The sequence below is a fragment of the Pangasianodon hypophthalmus genome, chromosome 9 (genome assembly GCF_027358585.1).
Source record: "Pangasianodon hypophthalmus isolate fPanHyp1 chromosome 9, fPanHyp1.pri, whole genome shotgun sequence".
In the NCBI taxonomy this organism is placed as follows: Eukaryota; Metazoa; Chordata; class Actinopteri; order Siluriformes; family Pangasiidae; genus Pangasianodon; species Pangasianodon hypophthalmus.
The window spans coordinates 6,574,878-6,599,216 of NC_069718.1; the positions used below are offsets into that span (position 1 = coordinate 6,574,878).

The window sequence follows — 24,339 nt, forward strand, 5'->3', positions numbered from 1 at the left end:
GACTTGTTTGTCCAGCACGTCCCACAGATGCTCGATCGGATTGAGATCTGTTATGTTCCTCAAACCATTCCTGAACAATTTTTGCAGTGTGACAGGGCGCATTATCCTGTTGAAAGAGGCCACTGCCGTTCGGGAATACCGTTGCCATGAAGGGGTGTACCTGGTCTGCAGCAATGTTTAGGTAGGTGGTACATGTCGAAGTAATATCCACATGAATGCCAGGACCCAAGTTTCCCAGCAGAAAATTGCCCAGAGCATCACACTGCCTCCTCCGGCCTGCGTTCTTCCCATAGTGCATTCTGGTGCCATCTCTTCTCCAGGTAAGTGACGTGCACGAACCCAGCTGTCCACATGATGTAAAAGAAAACATGATTCTTCAGACCAGGCCACCTTCTTCCATTGCTCCATGGTCCAGGTCTGATGCTCACGTGCCAATTGTAGGAGCTTTTGGCAGTGGACAGGGTCAGCATGGGCACTCTGACTGGTCTGCGGCTACGCAGCCCCATACGCAGCAAGCTGTAATGCACTGTGTGTTCTAACACCTTTCTATCATAGCCAGCATAAAATATTTCACTATTTTTGTGGTACAGCTGATCTTCTGTGGGATCGGACCAGATAGGCTTTCCTTCACTCCCCACATGCATCAGTGAGCCTTGGATGCCCATGACTCTGTCTCTGGTTCACCGGTTGTCCTTCCTTGGATCACTTTTGGTAGGTACTAACCACTGCATACCGGGAACACCCCACAAGACCTGCTGTTTTGGAGATGCTCTGACCCAGTCATCTAGCCAGTACAATTTGGCCCTTGTCAAAGTCACTCAGATTCTTACACTTGCCCATTTCTCCTGCTTCCAACACATCAACTTCGAGAACTGAGTGTTCACTTGCTGCCTAATATATCCCACTCCTTAAAAGGTACCACTGTAATGAGATAATTAATGTTATTCGCTTCACCTGTCATTGATTTTAATGTTATGCCTGATCAGTGTATACTATAATATGGGTGAGCCTAGCTAAAGTTAGACTGTTTACTAGAATTTTTAGGTACTCTTAGAAAGAAGTATACTAGTTTACTTTTGATGTACTTGCAGTTAGAAGTATTTCTGAAGTTAACCTAGCTTATTTTTGATATACCAGCATTTCTAAGTATACTTAGAGCGAAGTTTAATAGTTTTTTCATATAGTAACATTTACAAGTATTTCTGGAGAGAAGTATGTTAAATTAATGTTTTGATATACTAGGAAGTTTAATGGATTATATAATGTGCTCAGGAAATATTTTTATCTAGAATTTTAGCTAGGATCTATTTAGATTTTGAAATAGAAAAATTTGTATACTACTTTTTTCACAGCAGATGATTTGAGCTTGCCCAGCAGCCAATAATAAAATTTATTTCCCATTTCCTCATACTTGGCTTGACGTTGCATAACAAATCACTGTCATGGCTGCAAGATCGGACCAGCCACTTCTTATCACCGAGTTCTTTCATTTCAATCCTCCAGGACTACGTTATTTCTGAGGAATTCTTGGTGTTTTTCCAGTAGTTTCCTCAAGAGCGTTACAGTAAGGCTGTAAAGGTATGGCTCTTGCATTGAGGACACGAGTCTGGCTCGGGGAGTTACATCTTTTCTTTGGTCAGGAACGTAAGATGGGGCAGGTTCAGACTCGTCTGGCCCAGTGCACACAGTCGTTCTTTCTTTTTTTCCCCCTTTCATTGTTCCTCTTCATCCACTCCCTCTGGTTTTTCCGTGTTCTGATTATTCAACTAAAACAGTTGAAGGTGCAATGATGATTCAATCATTAAGGATTGAATTGGTGTGAAATTGAGCTAACGTAAACAGTTTGTTGGCGACAGGTAGAAGAAATCTCTTTTAGTTTTTACTGTGTGTAATATTTTATGGAAATAAATCTGAAGCAAGCAGGAAAGTTGAAGGTCAGGTTTAACTGTATAATAAGTTCTTTTGTTCTAACATAATTCAACACTTTATTATATTTTCCTGTGTAAATCTTAGGACAGGGTTATACTTGATGCGTGCAGGAAGCTAGTTAAGTGACATTGTTCACATACTCATCTAGAGGACTGAACGTGATGTCCACTGGGGGACAGACCAGAGCCCAAACATATCTCACCAGTGCTGGAATACCATCTCTGACCACTTCCTGTGATTCTGCACAACAGGATAAACAGTGAAGATGGCACCTCCATGGGGTGGAGTCGGACCTGACTCAGCTCCTACCTACCTGGGAGTCGAGCCAAAAGTCCAGGTGGTGTGTGTTTCAGGCTGGATAAGTGTGTTTAATGTGTTTTATATTGTACAGCATTGTGTGGGATAGGGTTAGGCCCATAGGAGAAGATCCAGCTCCACCCACTGGACTTTTAGTTCTGCAGTGAGGACTGTCTCAAAGATGGCATGAGTTGAGGAGGCTATGATCATGTGATGCTAACATAGATGGGATACATAGATGATATATCAGGCTACAGGCACAGCAGTGAATAGTATACAGTGCAGGCCATAATTATTGGCACCCTTCCTAAAAGTTTTCCTCTCAAACAATAGGAGAAACTATCATTGTTCTAACAAACACATTCTCATAGAATTTTCTCTCAAAAATATATATGCCAAATGTATTGACACCCCTACAGGGAACATTTTAAATATATGAAACCAAACTGTCATTCTTTATTTTAAAAACCTTTATTTTATTTTTTTCATTTGCTTTCAGTCCCCAGGAGCTCCTTTCCCTTTAACAATGTTGATCATATTTATAACCTGGGGTACAAATATGATGCTGCACACATGTAATGGATGACAAAGAGATTTTACCACGGGAAAAGCTAAAGAACTTTCAACGCAAACATGACACAATGTTATTGACCTACACAAATCCAGTAATGGATATAAAAATACACAAGCGGTTAAGAATACCATTAAGCACAATTAGGACTGTGTGGAAAAGTTTCATATGTCTGAAACAGTTGGAAAATTGCCAGGATTGGGCTCATGAGCACACTGTCCCCACTGCACAGTGAGGTAGAGGATGGAGAACGAGAGAAAAAAAGAAAACAGAGTTTGCAGTTTTAAAAGTGCTGAGTTTAGCTGATTCTTGTGGTTGTCAGGTTGCAAATTCAACTGTTAAACACCACTTTCATAATAAAGTTCTTTTTTAAAGTGTTGCAGGAAAGTTTTACATGGGTATTGTAACTATTTTTGAGGACGTGCATAATTAATGCACCAAATTAACAGAGTATACACATGGCAGTCCCCTTGTGTACTTACTCGCAGCCTGGTTGGATAAACAGGTGCATTCTTAAAGCATTTGTCAGGACTGGGCCTTAGCCAGCGCTAATGTCCTCTGAGTATTGAGTCCAATCTGATAATGCAGGTGACTAAAGGCGTTCCAGGAGGTGTGAATGGCTCTTCTTGGCACTACAAGCCTCACTTTCACACAGAGACAGAAGGAGATATTCTTGGGGGTTCTTGTTGTTAGTTATTTTCCATCAATTTGTCAGATGATTGATATGGTAACATTGGTATGAATAAAAGCGACTGCGTCATCATAGCACATGATGTTTTTACGCTATTGCCAAGTTGACCTTTTTTAAAAGGCATCTGGACTATGGTTGTAGCTAGGGCTGCACAATACATCATTTTAAATCAGTACTGCTATACTGTAATTCTGATATTGGAGCAGTTAATAAATTGTTGAAGATGACATTTATAAGTGTTTATATCTGGAAGAATCCCAACGATTTCATGATTCAACACAGAGTTTTGGTTAAAATAATGCAGTCTGATCATAAATCATGTCATATCAAGGGTTTCATACCATGTATCGCAAATTGCTATATAGTATTATATTCATATTCTGAATCTCTAGTTATATCCCTTTTATTTCCTGTTAGATCATTTCCAGTCTGGTATTTTACGTGAATAGACATGGCCAAGAACTAACTAATTCTGCAAAAAGAGGCCATTTGACTGACGTTGCAAATGACCAGCGATGTTTTTCTGCCACTAATCGGTTTAAATTAAATTCTCAAAAGACAGGATGCCATGGACCTTTTATGTTTTCGGGTTGTCTGTGCATCCACCCGAGATTCTCGTTGATTCTGCATGATATCTCAAGTACGAGTGACCGAATGTTATATGGAGTTATGACTGTAACCAGCAGTTGAACTGATTAGATTTTGAATCGATCCAAACAGGGTCAGGGTCACAGCAAGGTCAAATGTTTGAAATAGTTTTTCTTCAATAACTTCCTTCCTTTCGAGGCATACAAATTACTAACAAGAAGGACTAGACTTGTTGGTGACGATTGCATCCCAGTCAATGCCGTTGGCATCGAGTTCTACTTGTTTCAATCCAGTGATTAGATCTCGCCCTGAAAAAAGCTCATTGTGTTGCAGCATTTGTACCACTGTACAGAAGTGTGTATCTACGGAAGTGTGGAGAGCCAATCAGATTCCAGATTTGAAGATTCTGAAGCTTGTGGCCAGAAAAGTGTACAAAAGTTTCACATGTCTGTGAGGCTGAAACTACATGTTGTGTGATGCTCTATCCAGGAACCAGGAAATCAGGAACACCACTAGAGCTAGATCCTCTCCTAGGGTACTGTTAGATCCTGTTGGTGCATCCTGTTCCAGCTTCCTGTTATCAGAGTTTATAGTACTTTGTGCAGTGAAAAACGTCCCGAGAGAACAGGACTGCCTTTCTGTTTACGTTGCTGTTTAGAATGAAGTGTTTTCCACCAGCATTGTGTCATTTGATCCTGTGTATGAACAAACACGACTGAATGCAGAAGTATGAGAGCAGGGTTTGTACAAGCAATGCAGAACAACATCCTAGTCTTTACAAGAAGGCACGAAAGGTTTTATAAGTCTAATGATTATAGTACATAATACATTTATAAAGCACCTTTCACCAACTAGTGGTCACTTTAGGTACAGAATTACAAAGCAATGAAAAAAGCCTGAATAAGCAAAACAAAAGCCGCGCTTCACATTTATAATGCACTCAGAATTGGCCTCCTGTTGCTAATCCTGCATCCACGAACAAGGAGAACAGGTCCTGCCACACTGGCGTATATAATGGAGCGCTTTCTAAACAAAGGGGCCAAGAAAGTTAGATAAGAGTAATCTGAGACGCTCGTCGGCACAGGGAAGTTTCTCAGGGAATTTTTCCAAGCCGAGAGCGACAGTAGCTCTGTGAGATTAATGAGAGAGCACAACGTTTAGAGGCTGGTGTTCGGAAACAGCGCTGAAGCAGGGGCAGGTGTAAGGAGACAGCAGAACGATAGAGCGAGAGAGAGAGAGAGAAGCAGGGGGTCGGAGTTGGACAGACGACACAATCTGCTTCAGGTAAAACACACTATCTCATATTTAATTTTAAAATTTAAATTTAAATCAGCGAATACGAGCTTGCTAATGGGAACTTTATTTATAAAGCTCTTTATGTAAACTTTGTATCTAAAATTATTGTGCACATAAAAAGATATGAAGAAAAACCTTTAATGAGACAGGATTGTACATTAATACATTAAATCCGAAATTTAAAAATAAGTGGGAAAATGATATAATTAAATAAACCATTAGGAAAAAAAGTAATAATATATTATTATGATATAATGAATAATATTAATTGATGTGTTACATTTTGTGTTAAAGCTGTTTTGCTTAATTTTTTTAGGATAAGTAGGTATATGTGAATACTCCATACTACAATACTCCAAGTCATATATAAGTCATGTGTTGGTTTTGTAGTTTGCTGGAGTGCACAGAGCCTCTGACGTCTTATTTATTTACTCCCTTTATGTTCACTTCCAAAGCAGAGAGAATGGACATGAACTTGTTTTAGCCTTCAGGAAGCTGATTTGCAATTGAAATGAGATTCACGAACACTGTATTTCTGACACAGATGCCAGACTACAGCATGAGGCTTGTTAAGGTGTTTACCTAAATGTCGTGTGATCTTAACTGGTCACTGGTCATGTGACTTTTCAGGCAAAAGCCAGGCTGATATTCAAAACAAATACATGCACGTACTGTGCATAGTACGTAAATAAAACACGATGTATAAAACACGCAGTATAAAACAATCAACTGTTTTCACCCTGAAGTTGATTATTTTTCAATAACAGCACATCCCGAAGTGTTTTATTCCTATCGTATCAGCAGAACTACTGTCCGAGCCTCGCTGTTAATTAATCAATTAATCATCCCCTTCTGACCAATCAGAATCGAGAATTCAACAATGATGTGATATAAATGTGTATAGCAGTTTATCAGTGTTATAAAATGTGGAGTTACATGTTTCTAACAAAAGCTGCAAACTGTTAAGTCCTTAGTATAAAACATTACATATAATATATGAGAGCTGAACGAACACGAGAAGTAATATAATAGATATAAATCTGGTGTTATGGATGTGATGTCTCTGAAACTGGCCTTGGATATGGATTTTAGATCTGTGATGGCTACTTGAAATACAAAAATAAAACATTTTGAGATTTAAGCGGCTGGGAAAAGTGATATTTTTCATCAGTGCACAGTTTAAAGTTGAAATTTGCATGAACTTTATTGTTATTATTGACAAACCACTCAATCTGTAAATGTTGAATAAATAAATGAGGAAATGAATCTTTTGAGAAAGAATGCAGAAAAATGACAATTAATTGATCATTTCGCAATATAAAATGCTTTAATATAAAATTAATGTTAACGTTTTACGCTAATATATACGTTAACGTGATACGCTATAGGAGTGCAGGCCCTCAGCAAATAGCTATTACTCTGCTGTACTGTATATAATAAATGTTAACTAATAACTAAAATGAAAATAAAGAAAATCAGTCAGAAGTATTGTCGTATTGTGGTATTACAGAAGCCTCTAGTTTTTCATGTGTGATTTGCATGATATGAATCTGATACATAAACACACATCACCTCACTGTGATCAATAATACGATCGATCGAACTCTAATTTACTAACTGCATTAACTTTTAATATGTTAACATCCTAATCCTAATGCACTGTTGTACTGTTGTTACTAGATAATAAGGGTTTAGAGGGAAAAATGAAATCATTAACCGATTTTTTTTGTTTAGTCATATTAATGATTAGCATTAGCATTAGTATAACAGGTAGTTTATATGCGTGTAAGAGCCAATCTATCTGGCGTAGTTCCTCTCTGCTCTGCTTATCTCAGCTGTACAGCTCGTATTAATGATTACCCGAGCTGTAATGTGAGGAATGCCATTTTTCCCCTCACTTATCTCAATCTCTACCCATAAAGAATGCACCTCTCCACTCCGGGCTTTCCAGAGCCAGTGGGAAAAAGAGACAGACGTTTACTTATTTCTGAGAGACTGCTACACAGAATGAAAGATTGTAAAATCAGCCTGCTGAGCTTCTCGGTACAGGATCCAGAAACTCTGGGATAAAGTTTCAAGAAAAAAAAATCTCAGCTTTGAGTTTCAATTCCTACAAATATTATTATATAATAAGGTATAATAATAAGGTATAATATTCTAAGTTAGCTGATCAGGTGTTATGAGAAATTTGAATGAGTTGGAGCAAACGTGCATGATGTGGTTGGCTCTCGTTAGAATTTACATGAATTTCCATTGGAAATGGCAACCCCTGACCTTAACTTTAATAATAACTCAAGTCCTATCTTTTCATAGGACTTGAGTTGTGTGTATTTAGACGGGTTTGCGAGAAACCACTCTGGCACTTTACTCTGCAGGGAAGGTAAAGTGCCTTTCTGAAAAACAGTTTAGACCAGCATAACCCTGCGTTCTTGCTAGCACCTGCCAATTCCCACCCACCAGCCAGCTCTAGAAATACATTTAGACCACTGTATGCAGCCACCATTAAACTGGGACCAGACCAGTAAATCAGCTACCAATAAAAGTTCCAGAACTAAGAATTAGTGATTTGAGATCTCTAGCTGAAATATTGACACAGAGACATCTTTGACTGAACTTATTGAGACCTGATTGGTTAAGAGTCTGTTTGACTGAACATATTGTGACCTGATTGGTTAAGAGTCTGTTTGACTGAACTTATTGAGACCTGATTGGTTAAGAGTCTGTTTGACTGAACATATTGTGACCTGATTGGTTGGGAGTTTGTGTGACTGAACTTATTGAGACCTGATTGGTTGGGAGTTTGCGTGACTGAACATATGGAGACCTGAGTCTGCTGCTACATTTACTGTCCATGCTATTTTTGTTAATATTTCACAACATACACGTCTCATTATTTATTTTATTTTTTATTCTTTTTTGGACATGCACAATAAATGCAGGACACACACGGCAGCCATCTTAAATACACATATGCACAGTTAGTGTATAAAGCAAGTACAACCCAGGCCTTACTGAGAAGCATGAAAGCCGCTCTGGATAAGGGCGTCTGCCAAATGCCATAAATGTAAATGTAAATGTAAAGCGTGGTTTGTAGGCTCTGTTCAGGACAACACCGTGAGTCTAAGTCTGACAGGATGAAGTCCAGAATGATTGTGATGAAGTTTCAAAGCCTTAACCACTTAAACTCCCAGGAACCATCCACAGACCCAGACTCACATTCTCGCTGTCATAACTACACACCCTTCCTATTAGTTTTACTGAATAATTCATATTTTATGATGAATATCTGAATAATAACGCAAGTTATGTGACTGAGATCCGTGATCATTACACCTTTCAGGTCAGTTATCAGTTGTTATCGCCTTTTCACTTATCTCAATAGCAGAGATATTTGAACAGCAATGATATAGTCATTAACAGACGCTGTGTGTGTGTGTGTGTGTGTGTGCTTTTCTCATATATGCCTTAAATCAGTTTTCTGTTTAAACATGATATAGTAGGCATGCAGTGTAAACACGGGTGTCTGGATAACTTACTTGAAAACACGGTCCATTTCATCAGACTTTATTTGCACTGATGGATGAGCCTGAGCTTCACGTAGCTGCCAGAGCTTCACTTTGCTAAAGTGTGAGGTGATGTAAAGGGATAAGTGCTCCCATGCTTTGGCCTGCATTTGAGTAATGAAACACGTGAAACACTGCTCGTGTCCAGATTTCTCAGCATGTTAATTAGAAAAGTGGCCATGCATTTCATCATACAACCTTTTAGACCACCACTTTGGAGATTTGCTACTGGAGTTCTTTAATAATGCCATTTTTCCAGTGAAATGTGAGCTACAGGGCCGACCACAGAGCCACAATCTGTCACTGCAGATCTTTTCATTTCATCACCAAAGTGTTCTTTGTGTGTATTTATAGAAAAAAAATGGATAGTTTGTCCTGTGGCTGGTGCATTGCTCACACTATTGTTTTTGAAATTATAAAGATAATTTGTGATGTTTTTTGGATCTTTTGTTATTATTAGTTTTGGACTAATATATTGTTTACTGAGAGATATATATATCTATGTGAGGTTGTGCTGAATGTGTGGATGTATAATATGCCGTGATCATGCAAAACCTCAACATGCAGATCTGAAAGCCACTGGCTGTTACTGACAGCAGCCCAGATTATAGCTCTGTGTGTGTGTGTGTGTGTGTGTGTGTGTGTGTGTGTGTGTGTGTGAGAGAGAGAAAGAGATAGTCCTAGGTGGTTAGTGGTGACATGGTCATGGATTTAATGTGTTAATGTGTTGAAACAGCACCAGTGTTCCTCAGGGTCATGGCAGGAGCATGTTAGCTGTTAAAAGGTTTAATGCTCTCAGGGTGGCCTTGTCATGCTCAAATCAGCACGTGCACACACCCACACACACACAACCACACACACACACAAACACACACAAACACACACTTCTTCTGAAGCATTTAGGGTTTGAATCTTTTCTTTGTTTGATGATGATCAGTCTGATTAGCACTGTATTATAATTAGTGCTCAGACCTAGTAATCATTTAAATGATATGTTAAAAACAAGGAAAAATATGCATTTCTGATTGGATGGAGGCAGTAATTTATTTTCTTATATTGCAACAAAGGGGCAAATGACGATAGATTTATATTATGATGTATTAATATCATATCAACTGGTGTAAAATTAATTGGGTGTTAAATTAGATTTTTCTATGAGTTTGTTCCTATTTTTAACTTCAATTCACTGTTAAATATTCATCTTTTTTGTAAATGTTGAACAAATCGAAAATATTTTTTCTACATCAGGATAGATGTATATCCAACTGAAAATCTAATCACACATAAATCAACATTTCTAATACTATAACTGTGATGGAATGTCACCATGGCAACAATCATCAATACCAGTTTTAACAACGATCACATAACGATAAGTAAGGAATAAAACACTTGTGGGCACGCTGTTATAGGAAAATAATCCATGATGCAGTGGTGTGATGTGGCCCCGTGTGACCTGGAGTTACTCTTATCACCCGGAGGTTGATTATTTTCCAGTAACAGCACATCACAAAGTGGTTTATTCCTCTTATTCCACAGCCATTTGCCATAGCACTGGGTTACTGATCAGAAGGTCGGGGGTTCAAGCCCTAGCACTGCCACTGTTGAGCCCTTGAGCAAGGTCCTTAACCCTCTCTGCTGCAGACGAGCCGTATCATGGCTGACCCTGTGCTCTGACCCCGACTTCCTAACAAGCTGGGATATGTGAAAAGAAGAATTTTGCTGTACTTGTAATGTATATGTGACAAATAAAGGCCTTCTTCTTCTACAGCCGTGAAACAAGTCAGTTCCTGTTCTCACTTATGTAAAAGGAGATATAATCCAGCTTCTCGGTCTTGAAGGAAAAAAATGGAGCCTTTTACAGAGAAACCACAAAGTTGCAGCTTTACTTCTGACTGGTACAAAGCGCTGACTCTAGAGACTAGAGACAAATAAATTAGCTACGTAAAAAAAAAAAAAAAGCTGCTATGAACAGTTTCGCATTACCATCATTGAACAGTTGATAACTTCAGCACAACAGACTTCAAGTTAAAACGATAATGAATTTAGAAATAACCCTGATGCTCATACTCATAAGTTGCTCATAAGATCATAATTTCCTTTTAACACAATTGCACCTTTTGACGTTACAGTATACAGTTACAGAAGGGATTTATTTATAATCGCACTATCCGGTGTCACCCAGATGAGGATGTGTTCCCTTTTGAGTCTGTTTCCTCTCAAGGTTTCTTCCTCATATCATCTCAGGGAGTTTTTCTTTGCCACCGTCGCCTCTGGCTCACTCATTAGGAATAAAGTTATACATTTAAAATTTATATCTGGAATTTATATATTTCTATAAAGCTGTCCACGTTTAAAAGTGCTACGAAAATAAAAATTGAATTGAATTAAAATAACGTGCTATTTTTATATCATAGAGTTGTGTGTAAGGAAAAACAAACAAAGCCTCTGGTTTAAATGGTATGTATAAGCAAGAGAACTTTAGCCAAAGTGTCCCAACAGCAGAAAATAACAGGCTTAGTGTCAGAGCGTCCTTTATGATAGTCAGCACTCTGTGTTGGAGGTTATCTCTTATACAGCCAGCAGACATGGTGTTGTTATCTTGGCCACTTCAAAAATACCATCGCAGTACAAGCATTCTGTTCAGAAAGAAGCTAGTTTTAATAGTGTGTGTAGGCGTTTTTTTTGTTTGTTTGTTTAGTTTTTTTTACATTATTGTGATTATTTCATATTCCATGATGTTATATGAGGTAATTATTGTTATGTGAAGCTTATACAGTGTATCAGCACACACCTAATCAGTCGTGTGTGTTTATCTCGAGCCACTATCTCCACCAGGCGAGTAGTAACAACAAACTGGGCCACACGTTGCGCATGTGACTGTTCAGGTTCACTGTAAAGACACTAAAGCTTATAGACACTGTGATACACATGCATGTCATAACATCTTAGATTAAAGCCTAACATCTCTCGTGTTCTTGAATAAGCAACTCTCTGGCCGACAGGATTTTGTTATCTCGTTGTTATGGGTAAATGAACAGAGACGGAGGTGAGAGACGAAACTACTGGTGCTGAGTATCGCCATCATGACCCTGTTAATTCTAGGGGGAAAAATTGCCGGCAACACAGTGAAACTCGATCAGACGTGTCAACTGTGTTAAGCCTGTGTACGCCAGTGTTCACACAAATGGACAGTCACTTTAAGGCTGTTTTTAGGAAAATATACGATGTACATCGCCTCCAAATCACATGAAACCATTACTTAAATTTAACATAAATCATTTCGGTCACCTTCTGGACTATATCTCAGTGTAACATATGTCTGTTAGATCTTTACAAACTTTCTACAGAAATGAAAGTTTTAAAAAAAAATGAAGTTTAAAAAAAAAATGTGCCAGAACACCTTATCGTTTTTAAACTAAAGCTAAACTAAAACTGAAGGTTTTTTTAACTGAAGATAGATTTTTATCTTCCGAAATCAGCTGCATCATGCCTAAATTTTCTTGCTATATTTTGTTCGTAAATATTTTCTATAATTTTAATATTTATTAAATAGAATTAAATCTTTTTCAGTTTTCTTTTAACTATCTTTTTTTATCCATTTTTACTTATGGTATTCCTATACATGGAAAATCCAGTTACTTTTATTTAGGGGATATATAGAAAAAGTCACATGGCATGCAACTTTAAGTAATAAAAAGCTCTAAATAATCTGGATATGTTTGTAATTAATGCATTAAAGGGTTATGGAACAAAAAATGTATATATATTTATATGTTTTCTGTTGGGATGTTATGCCAAAGCTTTAAATCGACAGAGTAGCATTTCTCCATCGCTGACTGTTTTCGTCTGGAAGAGGGAGTATCATTTCTGTCAGTTTGACCACCATCAGATGAATGAAGATTGAAGTTCCTATATAGTTTTTTTATATATATATTAATATAAAACCTCACTATGTTAAAATATAACTAAAGGTTCTGTGAAAAATGTTAAAACAAATGGACAAACGTTTCAGAAAAAATTTCCAAGTAGCTAGAATCCTTAATCATCCCATCTCCTGAGACTACAGTCAGTGTTTAGTATTTGCCTGAAGCCACTGGATGGAGGTCATGATCTAGACCTCATAAACTGAAATATTTTGAGAGTTACGTATATCTGTGATCAGTAACCTGTTAACAAACTCAAAAGGGACGACCCAGTGGCGCATGACACATGCATATCCTGAAGTTACTTATTAGCTTTGGTTTGTCCCGGAGAATTGATCCATTCTAGGATTCATATCTTCAGCATGTTTTCGGTTTCCCTGCGACAATCAATCAATCATCTGATGCCTCATTGGCTCTGGAAAGCCTTTTCTTCGCAGCGTCGGCATCCCCACTCCCAAGTCGTTTGCCATGTCAAACGCACTACAGCCGATCAATACCAGTGGCCTTTTTCTTGCCGAGGGTCAACAAATCAGCCCCGGTGGAGCTGGCAGCTGATTGACATGCGCCATTTGCAACAATGAGGCAATGAGTTGAAGCGTCAGTTTCTTACAGAACCGTGTAAAGACCTGCGAGCTGTATTGTGTAAGGCCATGCATCATTTCTTCTGTCGTGTTTTGATTGAATGTTTCAACCAGTGAAGGTTTCACAAAGCTTGAGGCCAGATTTCAAGGGAAGTCATATATTTCAGAAAGAAAACATCATCATGTAAAACTACACCAGGAAGTGAACATGGTGATATTTTTAGAAGAATATGACACCAGTAGACTGTGAAACAACTCCGGGCGGCAGGTTTGAACTCGTTCTTTGGAAGCACGTATGGAATTTGATTGGCTTCATGCACCACTAAACTTCAGGTGCTTTTCATACATGGCCAAAGATGTCTGGAATCTTCTTGTGATCATGATACTTCTCGTGTAGGAAGCTTGTTTGAGAATATTAAGAGAATGTAGTGAGACATTGAGCTAAAAATCATCGATGCATGAATTTCACACGTTGCTCCAACCAAATTCCACTTCAATCTTTTCATGTTTTTTTTTTAATAAAGGCCATCCAAGCTAAAGAATTCATTTCCCTAAAGTACACCTAAGAGCTGTTAAAGAAGCTGGGTACAAGACTGAGTTTTACCAAATGACCAGAAAAAGTACAAAAGTTGATCTGTTATTAACTAACTAACTAACTAACTTAAATTCTACACGAGTTAATCTGTAATCACATTTCGTTCTAAATACGTGATGTGCACCTCTACAATTACAATAAGCCCATGAAATAGGATGTTGTAAAATTCTAACTTCATGCTGCATTTTACTTACTGATAAATACTTAAAGCCGATGGTTACTGACCTTTACAAAGCGCTAACACCGGAGACTCCTTCCATATTCATCAAACTCCATCAAGACCTTCTGACCAATCAGATTCAAGAATTCAACAGTATAAAACTGTATAATTACAGCATATTTAGGCCTGGATGAATAAAAAATTTAATTACTAACATCTTTGGTCAGACGTCATGATGCTTTCGTGTGCAATATGGCCACCATCTTATTCATGTGCTCTTTAAGCCCCGGAGCACAGCTTTCCCAGTCTCTAATTAAGGCTTTTTCTCAAAGCAGGTACATAATGGTGTGTGTGTGTGTGTATGTGCACGTGTGTGTAGGGAAGGAGGCTGTTTAGGTGATAAATCAAACCACAGCCACTGTCAGCTCTTAAGACTGTGCAGCATTTACAACTAGATGCAGCATTTTTGAAGTCATGCAAGATTTGTGGCCGCTCTTTAAAAGGCTTCTCTTTCCTCCTCCCTCGGATCTATTAGCTCCAGGCTTTGCGCTATCAGCCTCAGACATTCTTTACACTTTCCAGCGAAGCAAGAGTTTCAGTCCACAGGAATTTATGCTGACCTGTCCTGATTCCTCCACCTGGAATGTGTTTTACGTTTATCAGCGCTGAAATGTTTAAACGGGCAGAATCGAGATGAAAGACAACATCGAACATCATTAACCTTCTTTGACTTTAACGATAAGGTCAAAAAGCATTTTCTTAACACTTTCTATCATAATACAAAATATGGGTCGTGATATTTAGGTTTGCAAACAGATTGCTCAGGTCATAAATTACTAAAGCTTTGATAAAACACCAATTGGCGAAAGTTAATAATTTAACAGGGAAAAAAGGAAAATGGATTTTCACACCCAATCAGCTCATCGCTTCTGTGAGTAACACACATTTCATTAACTGCTGATGTAATTTATCATAATGTCAATATCACACTGTCATTTTAATTGGAAATTATCTCCTTATCTGTGTGTGGTGGCCTGGGAAAACTCTTCACATGATGAAAATTGACATTTTATACCATATAAAGTCCTGAAAACTGAACTGAAATCTGTTGTTCTTTGGATTTACAGTTTAAAAAAATGATGTTAGCAAATCAAATATAGTCAAATGTAGTATTTTTTTTTTTTTTTACCAAATAAACTAAATATAAGATTATTAAACCTATTTCTAGACATTTTACTAATTTCAAGCTTGATCATTTTTCTTATTCTATGTATTTATTTCTACAAATAAGCAAAATTATCTGCCTGTAGAATAATAGATCCAATAGAATAAGAACATTTAAAGCTTGAAATGTATAAAAGCATCTAAAAACAGGCTGAATAATCTTATAATTGATTATAATGCCATAATTAGAAATTGTTCATATTGAAGATAATTTTACTTGCTCATGTACATTTTTTATTTTATTTTTTTTAGCGTTGATCTCAATCAGAAGTAATAGGAGGAAAAAAAGTTACCAATTTTTCCAGAATTCAGCCACATTGGTTAAGTTTAAAAGATATAACCCGAATAACCCAGTTATTGGGTTCGAGTCCAGATGACTATAATATTTCTTCAGAATCAGATAACAGCTTTAATCCTGTCCATCTTTCTGTGATGTTTATAAAGATTGTGTTATTAGTGTGCATGTAAGTGTACGTGTGTCTTTACATGCCAGTGCAGGAAGCATCAAGAGGACAATCAACTACACTATAAAAGTGTACTATCACTCCATCACACACTGCTTACTCACCCTCACTCTCACACATCGAGCCTAACCTGAGTCACTTCATATCAGTCGTGGCAGTCAGTACTGACGCCGTCTCGTCACTGTATCTCTTCAACTGGACATGCTCTACTTCTAACAGCGTCCCCGTGCAGCCGTTTCCCTTTACTCTTCATCCACACTACAAGTACAAGCCTGACTCTCTAGCCAGGCTCAATTCAGGACACGTCCATTACGACTGCATTGCACAAGCGCACAGTTTCACACGCAGTCAGTGCCCAGAGTTCTCTCATGAATAAAATCTGCGGCATCTCTGTGATCTGGCCACGCTAACTTACTTTCTCTTGAGCTGTTTGTTATGAGAGTTTCAGCTCTCATACAGCAAAAGATCACTACACTGGCCCAGGATATGAAACTTCCAAAAATCGATATTTCCTTATCTGAATTGAAATAATGCCAACATGGTTACACAACGTACTGGTTCTCGCTCGTTGTTGGCCATGTGACACTGGTATATTGTGCAAGGCCACAGTAAGCAAATAGTGGAGTTCAGTCTTCAGCTAAAGAATGGTACCTTGCTGACATTAACTAGAGAATGGTACTTAGCTGACATTAGCTAAAGAATGGTACCTTGCTGACATTAACTAGAGAACGGTACTTAGCTGACATTAGCTAAAGAATGGTACCTATGTGACATTAGCTAGAGAACAGTACTTAGCTGAAATTAGCTAGAGACAATTAGCTACCTGACATTAACTAGAGAACGGTACTTAGCTGACATTAGCTAGATTACAGTACAGTACAGTACAGTTCTTTGGCTTCCAAATATAAAGATATATTAACAAAAGCTACAACTTACAAAAAAATAACTGAGATCCATGCACAACTGATTTTCTATTGGACATCTAGCACTCTGCACAGGTTGTAGACACCTTTATTTCCTTGATTATGTACAGTAAAGAGTTGTATGCTGTAAAAAGTCTTCATTAGATGCTAAAAATTAAATTAAATACAAAGTGACAGTAAACCCATGAATGGGACTTGAACCTAAAACCCACCAGTCTGGATGTTTAGTGTGGATGCAGTAACGGGTTAGATACCTCGGAGGTCTGTGTGTCCACCACCAATCTGTTCTGCAAATGACAAGTTTCACTGATAAATGCTGTCAGTTTTTTTTTTTATATTAAGATTAGATATTATAAGTGTTGGACATTTGAAGTCATGGTCCAACTCCAAGTTTATACAAACTGTGTATATCAGACCATTTGGGCCAGCATTAGCGCTTTCAGTGGACAAACAGAATGATTTAGGATCATTACGTCAAGCTAAACACGAAACTTTTCCTGAATGAAGTCATTCAGATTCAATCGGACACTCTTTCATTCAGACTTCTGGATGCTTTAACATCCTACACATGCATATCCCAAACCCAAATGGACAGCATTCATTGCTTACTACCTGCAGATGCGAAAGCTGCTCAGTTGATGAAGTTGATGAAGCCTAATTGCCCAGCTCTAACAGCAAGCACTTGTTTTAAATGTTTTAAATGGTGAAGATGCCAACCAGCTCCATGAGGGCAAACCGCCACGCCGAAATATTTTTAGGGCTGGAACAGATTCAGGTCATGTTCTGCAGAATCAGCTTAGCTCAAACTCAAACTGGGTCATTATATTATTTATGAACACATTTGCAGGGTTGGGAAAAGGATTGAGACATTATACTGAAGTGAAAGTATAGATAATGGCTCAAAAACGTACTCAATTAAAAGTGGAAGTATCCAAGCCAAAAAAAAAATGTACTCAGGTGAAAGTTTAAAAAAAATAATAATAATAATTGCTACATTTAAATGTGCTCAAGTATTAAAAAGTAAATGTTTGTCACTATTTAAATGATATTTTCATGTAAAAACTAACGTTTATTACTTATCTAAAGAGTTATAGAAGATGATTTTTAGAAAAAAATCCTTCAATCTCTAAGTTTGCTGCTCATGACTCACGCTACGATGATGAATTAATCAGAAGTAAAATATCTTGTAAATAACCAATATTAACCATTAGCTAGGATTTGACTTGCTGGCTAGCAAATTTATGTTAGCAACTGGAGTCAATGCTAGCATTAGCAAAGAAAACAAGTTCACTTTGTTAAATGTTGACAGTTAATGTTAGAAAATTAGTGAAACTTACCCAAATGTGCTTTTTTTTTTTAAATTAGACGGAGTTCATGGGAGGTCTAGAGAGGTAAAGGAGAGCCTCGTTTTATACGAGTCTTTGTTTACTTCAGCATACTGAAACATTTTACTGAGGTAGGGCCAGGGCGCTCATCCTCAAGTTCAATACTGCAGCACAACACGTCAACACCGGTTTATCCATCTTCAAATACACACGGATAACTAGAGCGCTAACTACATTGTGTAGCATGAGAAGGTCAGAGAGCAGATGAATTCTTGATTTTTTTTTTTTTTTTTCAGATTGATGAATTAAGATTGATGATTAGATGCTAAACTGAACTGATCAGATGCTAAGTTGTCATTGGTTGGATGAGAGAAGAAAAGAGAGTTTTGAGATTTGTAATGAGAACTTTGAAGGTATAAACAAAAATGTAAGGAATAAAAAGTTTAAAAGTTTTTTTAATGGAAAAAAAGAAATAAGTAAGAATACAAGTATTCAGTTAAAGTTTAGTATAAAATGTGGAAAAACAATAGTCACTAATCATGTCACAGGGATCCTGTGTCTGAGGGGTACATGTTCTTTCTCTTTTTTAAGCTTCATCTGTATGTGTGTGTGTGTGTGTGTGTGTGTGTGTGTGTGCTCCTTCTACAGGGAGAAACACTTGCGTGCATCGTGGGTATTTTTGCTTTTATGGCCTTGCAGAGGCAATAGCCTATATTTAAAGAGCAGAGGAGAAAAGAGGGATCAAAGAGAAATCAATACACAGCCTTAATGAGGTGCTCAGGAAAGATGAGATAGCGTGGGAGAGAAAGTGAGAGAGGGGTAGAAAGGGGGTGGAGGGATGGAGCTCGGTGGGAAATGCGGCAGTGTGGGGATACCTGGGTCGTCCTCCTCAGAGTTCTCATCAGTAATAATAAGAGTTTCCCCACTGTGACTGAAAGAGAAACTGGGACTACAGCCGAGCATCAGCGAAAGCCACTACACGAGTTAAAGCTATACTTGTCTCTGAATCACACAGGGTGATGCTCTGATGCATTTGCGGAGGGTTCTTCAGGTTCTGGGTTTGTGTGGGTGCTTAGCTTTTTACATAAGTGAGGAAAAAAAAACACTTAAGGTTGTGCTGTTTATAGGAAAATAATCAACAACAGGGTGGTGATGCGGGCCGACACAAAGCGGAGTTACTGTTACCACCTCGAAGTTTATTATTTTCCAATAACAGCACTTGATATATTCTTCTTACAACAGTTTGTCAAAGATTACAGTTTTTAATTTAATAACGAACAATACGTTGTATTTTATGATTACATTTAATGTTGTGGAATGCTTCTTCCATAACTGTTGAATTTTGAATAAACCTCACAAAGATTCAACACATCAATGATTATATGCATGACGTTTTTTATTATTATTAGGATTAGAGTATGTGGTGCATCCGCCATAAACGTCCCTGCGAATGAGTCGTTACTACAGAAGTATTAACATACTGTCTGAGCTGCCATTACAGAAAATTAATCAACATCCTTCTAACCAATCAGATTCAAGAATTCAACAGCCTAGGGGTATAACAGACTTATAAAAAGTTGCATTTGGACATTTTCTCTTTTTTTTTTTTTTTGCCACATTGCTTCTCTTCCCCATCATTTGCCCTGCCCACTTTCCTTCACCAACAGTCGCTCCATCTCCTGTTACTGTACATCACAAGCTCTATTAAAAATAAATCAATCACCTCTGGCCACTAACAGTGTTCCAGAGATCTACCTTCTTATTACTGGAGAAGTATTTTATTTAGTTAAACAATTTAGAACTCAAGACGAGTCTTAATGATAGAGGTTTGTTATGGTGAGGATGGCGACGACGACGACGATGATGATGATGATGATGATGATGATGATGATGATGACATTCATGCGGACCACACAGTTAGCAGCAGAAAGTAAAATATAGGATGAAAATGCCATCCTCTCCATGGCAGGAATTTCAATGAATAACTGCATAAAAAAAGAAAAGGGACAAGAGGTAAGACAGTGGGTGGGCTTAGCTAGCTTCCAGCCATAAAGTCTCTCTCTCATCGTGAATGTGTGGGAGATGTGTTTGCTCTCGAGTTCAAACATTTTAGCGCTGTGCCGATGAGGGCATTTCTGCTGTCTGGGAAAGCACTCTGGGTGGGTTTTTGATGTATAGTTGCAAGTAATCTAGGCCTTCTGAGTGCAAGCAGCAGCATGTAGATGTACACGTGGCCTTGCAGTTTTGTTTTTCTCGTTATGTGGGTGCCACTGCAGCTTTTGATTTCAGAGGTCTTTACTGCCTACACAGCTGTGGTAGATCAAATCCACCCACATACTGCTGCCCAGGTTCTCTATTACCTAATAATTACTTTTATTTGTGTAGCACTGTACATGCACCCATGGACACTTTACAATAATACAGAAAGGCATCTATATGAGATAAATTATAGGATAAAGTACAATCTGCTAGAATATAAAAAGTATTCTGTAAAGATGTGGCACTATAGTTGTTTGTCCTCTTTCGATAATAATTGACTTGTGATTGTTGCATTGATTAATTTCATATAAATCTTTACATCAATCCAATCTTTGGATCTTCACATGCTTAGTTTGAAATGGACCTCTGGGGTCTAGAATAAAGACATTGGAGGAAGTGAAGAGTGTGGTGCCTTGGATGCAAAATATTTAGATCATTACCTTCCAAAGTGCTGATTTTAGATGCATGATCTCCATTTTTGCTGTTAGTATGCACTCAGTATGGGTCGTGCTCCACACCAAATGATATTATAGGGAACTCATAATGTGAAGTGTCCACATATTGTCTAATAGTACTAAGTCAGGACTGGATTTATGCTACAAACCATTCTGTCACACATCCAAGGAGTATCAGCTCTTCATTAGTTCTTCATCAGTTCTTCATATCCCTTTACCTTTTAATTTCAGACTTCCCATTGGAGCCACCTAATCCAATAACCAATGGCAACAGTCCAGGCCCTGCCTTTGACCCAAGATCCCAGCAAGAGCATCAGTGCCATTTATCCAGCATCCTCTCTGGTATCTGCTGACTGCGTTATGGGTAGTGTGGGCAGTCTGATCGAGAAGCATGACCCGGCGCCCACCAAAGGCAACAAAGCTGTTCCTCAGGTCCCACAGCGGCAGAGCAACGGGCAGAACAGAAAGGGCTTCAGCCAGCGAGAGCTGCTAAACTACCTGAACATCACCAAGAAGGAGCCGAAAGCAGGCAAACACATCGTCTGCAGCAACTCATCCATCAAGAGAGAGCACTCCAGAGAAGAGGAGAACCTCTACGCCAAGGTTTATCATAAAGACGGCAAAGAGGTGGACCTGGGGAAGAACTCTCTCCCAATAGGCGGCAAGTTTGATAAGGTGTGAAAGGGATGAATGAAAATTTTAAAAAATAATAATAATAATTAGTATGCTGTTATTACATTTACGAAATGTGCAGACAGCTAAAGGCCAAGCAAGAAAGCACCTACATGACCTTTAATGTCATAAATAGTTCTTAAAAAGTCACAATTTAACCTGTTGCATGGAGACTAGAGCAAAAATGAATAGAATTACAGCTACTCTTATATCACAACAAATTTTAATCCTAATCTAACATAAGGCAAAATTTAGATACTGTTAAAGACCTTGGTTAATCTATTCCTATTCCAGTCTATTCAGTCAATTCCTTAACTCAACTAACTATTAATGGGTTTTATGTTTGCCCTTGTCTTTTTAACCGATAGAGAGTGTTCATATGATGCTAGCGCTACCATTTCACATTAAATGTTTGTACTGCAATGCTTTTATGATTTTAGAAATTAATGGAATGTAATAAAGGCATATAGCCTTACGATTATGTGCCAAAATTGTGTTTCCAGTCACGTACATTCCCAATTTCATCCACCTGCTCAGTCAGTAAAGAATGCTTCTTTAAGTGAAGAGATGACAGAATGGCAGGCGGAGACTAATACTTTCCTTATAGTAGTTTTCAGAGGTTGTAAATGAAATGTCCAATCTGCCTTCATAAAAGCAAGGATATCGTTCTGAAGGGAGTTCCATTTACAGCTGAGCAGCTACACCATCCTGCATCAAACTGTAGTAAATCATGTAAACTCGCCAGGGCTCTGCAGCCTGTCTGGCATGTGTTTGAATAAATTTAGCCCTGGAATTGAACACTGTAGCAGATTTATTGAGTGTGCAATACGCAGTAAAAATGAAATATATGTGAAAAGGCAGAGACAGAAGTTTATTCATGTCATTTGGCATAGTTTCAGGACATGATCTCTTGATGTAATCACTGTTAAGAATGAAATGTTCTTGAAATGTTCTCAAATACCCAAGAAATTAATGGACTTTTTTTTTTTCCTCCAAAGCCCCGTTTCAGATCGTCTGCCTTTAAGCCAGTGACGCCAAAGAACTTTAGCTCCATGCAGAACCTTTATCCATCCAAATCCGAGGAACTGATGAATGGCAAGCATTCATTCTACTCCAAGACATCCAAATCTCTATCCACGTCCTCCTCGTCCTCTTCTCCTTCACGGGTGGGTAACAGCGCCAACAAGGGTGTCCTGGCAGTTCCCCATGAAGAGGAGACAGCCTCAGACTCAGGCCATAACTCTATGAGCAGCCTGCCACCGTACCGCCCTCCGTTCCGCCCCCACCTGGGACAGATCAGCGCCTCCATGGGTCATATTGAGCACATTGGCTCGTTTGAGCGGACTTCAGCGGGCACAGTGGGCATCGGTGCTCTTAGTACGGCCCCCGAGTCCTATGAGCTCTCACAATCTTTGGAGGATGTGGTGAAGGACCTTGAGGAGCGACTCCAGGAGAAAGAGCACGAACTGTGGCAGATGAGGAGGAACCTGGATGAGAGCGAGGACGCCATCGCACAGGTTAGCACTCAATACACATCACCTACACTTACACATGCAGGCCAAGCCAAAACGTAGTAACTACTAGTGAAATTTCTTCAACATAACTCACAACTTAATACTGAACTATACACAGTTTTACAAACCTCACAGAGGTTTTTCAGAAATGTTACAGCTCTGTTACAGTTCATCAGATATGGCAGCATCTGATTAGGTGATGTTGGCCATCTCTGTTTGCAGTGCTGTCTGATCAACCATGTTACTGGTGCAAATGTATTTGCTCCTCAGCATTACACCATTCTAGATCACCACAGTGCCAAGCACAATAAAGTGCTTACTGATGACGATGCAAACATGCAGGATAAAGTGGTTAAACTTTAACAATTTACTGTCACTTAAGTTTTTTATATATATATATATATATATATATATATATATATATATATATATATATATATATATATATATATATATATATATATACACATATACATACTTTAACATAAGCTGAATACAATTGTCTGTGGAAACTCATTGTGAGCAAATAATACAAAGCCAAAGAAAGATGACAAAATCAGGTTTTGGCAAAAATTGTTTTTCTGTCTGTAACATATTTTAACCATTAAAAAGAAAAATGTGATTAAATCATTTATCATTGAGAACCGATAAGATTTTGGAGGATTTCTAACATTTGAGGTTTAAGCAAATTATGGGAGGGCTTAATAATATAAGAAGCAGTCAGGAACTGCTTGCTGGCAGTGGCAACTGAGAAAATTCAGCTGGATGGTGGATTTATAGATGATTCTTTGAATGAGTCTGAGCACTGACTAGTGCAGGAGAGGGGAAAAAATATGTATTGAGTCACTTTCTAATTATCATCATCCTTAACATTATTTGTAAAGAGTTTTATTTTGACATTTTGTTGTAGTCCTATTTAAATCTTTTTAGGTCAAAAAAAATTTTTTTTCTTTCAGTCAAAAAACCAAAAGGTCCTGTTTTGACAGTTTTTGGCCAAAACATTTTACTGGCATTCCTAATAAATATAGATAGCTGATAGGAAATATATACTTGTCTAACTGTTATCCAAGTCAAACATGCAATGACAGATTTTATGTCACATTAATGAACTCGAAACATCCATTTACTGTGCCAAAGCGAGGAGCCCCGTGAATCCCAAGAGCATGTACGATTAGGGGAAGGGGGCGGGGCTTTTAGGGAGCATCAGTTAATGTTGGTGAGTTCAAAACACCTGCTCCGATCATGTACACCGGTGTGCAAATGTGGAGCTCCTATGCAAAATGCGTAAAGGTTGGCAGATCTGGGA

General features: G+C 38.2%; 1 protein-coding gene across 4 annotated transcripts in view; it reads left to right on the plus strand.

Annotated features, from left to right (window-relative positions):
• n4bp3 (NEDD4 binding protein 3) overlaps window positions 1–24,339 on the plus strand; it is a 40,943-nt gene that overhangs the window by 11,230 nt on the left and 5,374 nt on the right. For 2 of the 4 annotated variants that reach the window (XM_053236657.1, XM_026947346.3), the window contains 2 exons: window positions 21,079–21,522; window positions 22,518–23,036. In XM_053236657.1, coding sequence (XP_053092632.1) covers window positions 21,112–21,522; window positions 22,518–23,036 — 930 coding nt within the window. In that variant the 5' untranslated portion in view covers window positions 21,079–21,111. Of the gene's footprint in view, window positions 1–1,086; window positions 5,361–16,742; window positions 16,884–21,078; window positions 21,523–22,517; window positions 23,037–24,339 lie in introns of those variants that run through there. The other 2 variants (XM_026947345.3, XM_053236659.1) reach the window with 2 other exon arrangements.